The sequence below is a fragment of the Penaeus monodon genome, chromosome 21 (assembly GCF_015228065.2).
Source record: "Penaeus monodon isolate SGIC_2016 chromosome 21, NSTDA_Pmon_1, whole genome shotgun sequence".
Taxonomy (NCBI): domain Eukaryota; kingdom Metazoa; phylum Arthropoda; class Malacostraca; order Decapoda; family Penaeidae; genus Penaeus; species Penaeus monodon.
In genome coordinates, this window is record NC_051406.1 from 29,377,066 (window position 1) to 29,377,767 (window position 702).

The 702-nt window shown below is 32.6% G+C and overlaps 1 protein-coding gene across 1 annotated transcript in view; it reads left to right on the forward strand.

The window, feature by feature from the left end:
- LOC119586417 (farnesyl pyrophosphate synthase-like) overlaps positions 1-282 on the forward strand; it is a 5,847-nt gene extending 5,565 nt beyond the window's left edge. Inside the window, exon 3 of the mRNA XM_037935139.1 lies at positions 92-282. Within this exon, the coding sequence (XP_037791067.1) occupies positions 92-235 (144 nt within the window). The 3' untranslated portion in view covers positions 236-282. The remainder of the gene's footprint in view (positions 1-91) is intronic.
- Positions 283-702: the final 420 nt, after the last annotated feature.

Genomic DNA, 702 nt, shown 5'->3' on the forward strand with positions numbered 1-702 from the left:
GTCTTCTGGGTTTCTATTTGTTATTTGGTTAGCATCATCCTTTTTTTTTCTCTCTCCCATTTCACCCAAATGCACACATTTTCTTTTTCAGGAACTGGGTTTACCTGCTACATATCGTGCATACGAAGATTCCACTTCTTCCATGATTCGAGTCCACATTCAGCAGATTTCACGTGGCCTCAATCATAACGTATTTTTCAAGTTCTTAGATAAAATCCATAAGCGCTCAAGCTAGAGGTGTCAAGTACACCTCATAAATCTCCTTTAGTATATATTCTCATATAATCATCACTTTTGTTGAGACACCAAACATTAATTTGATCTTGATATCAAATTATTTTATGTGTTTGGATCAAAGAAAATCTGTATGTAGGGATTTTAATGCATTATTTGAGGAAACGGCATAAGTGTTGTACTACACTAGGGATATAATTCAAAGAGCTGTTTGGCTTTATCTTTTGCTATGATGATGGCATCATTGTAATATAAATGAATGTTTTTTTTTCTGTTCATACAATATGTATATATATTGTATTAAGTGTGCAGTGAAATTAGAAAAGTTTGTTAATTTTTTTCTCAATATTGTCATCAACGCTTTGTTATTCTTGAGACGAAAACTGCCCCATGCTTACTACAAGATCAGTTCTGCAAAAGGGCCAATAAACTGTACATCATAAAATTTGTTTTAGTTTAAATTTGCCT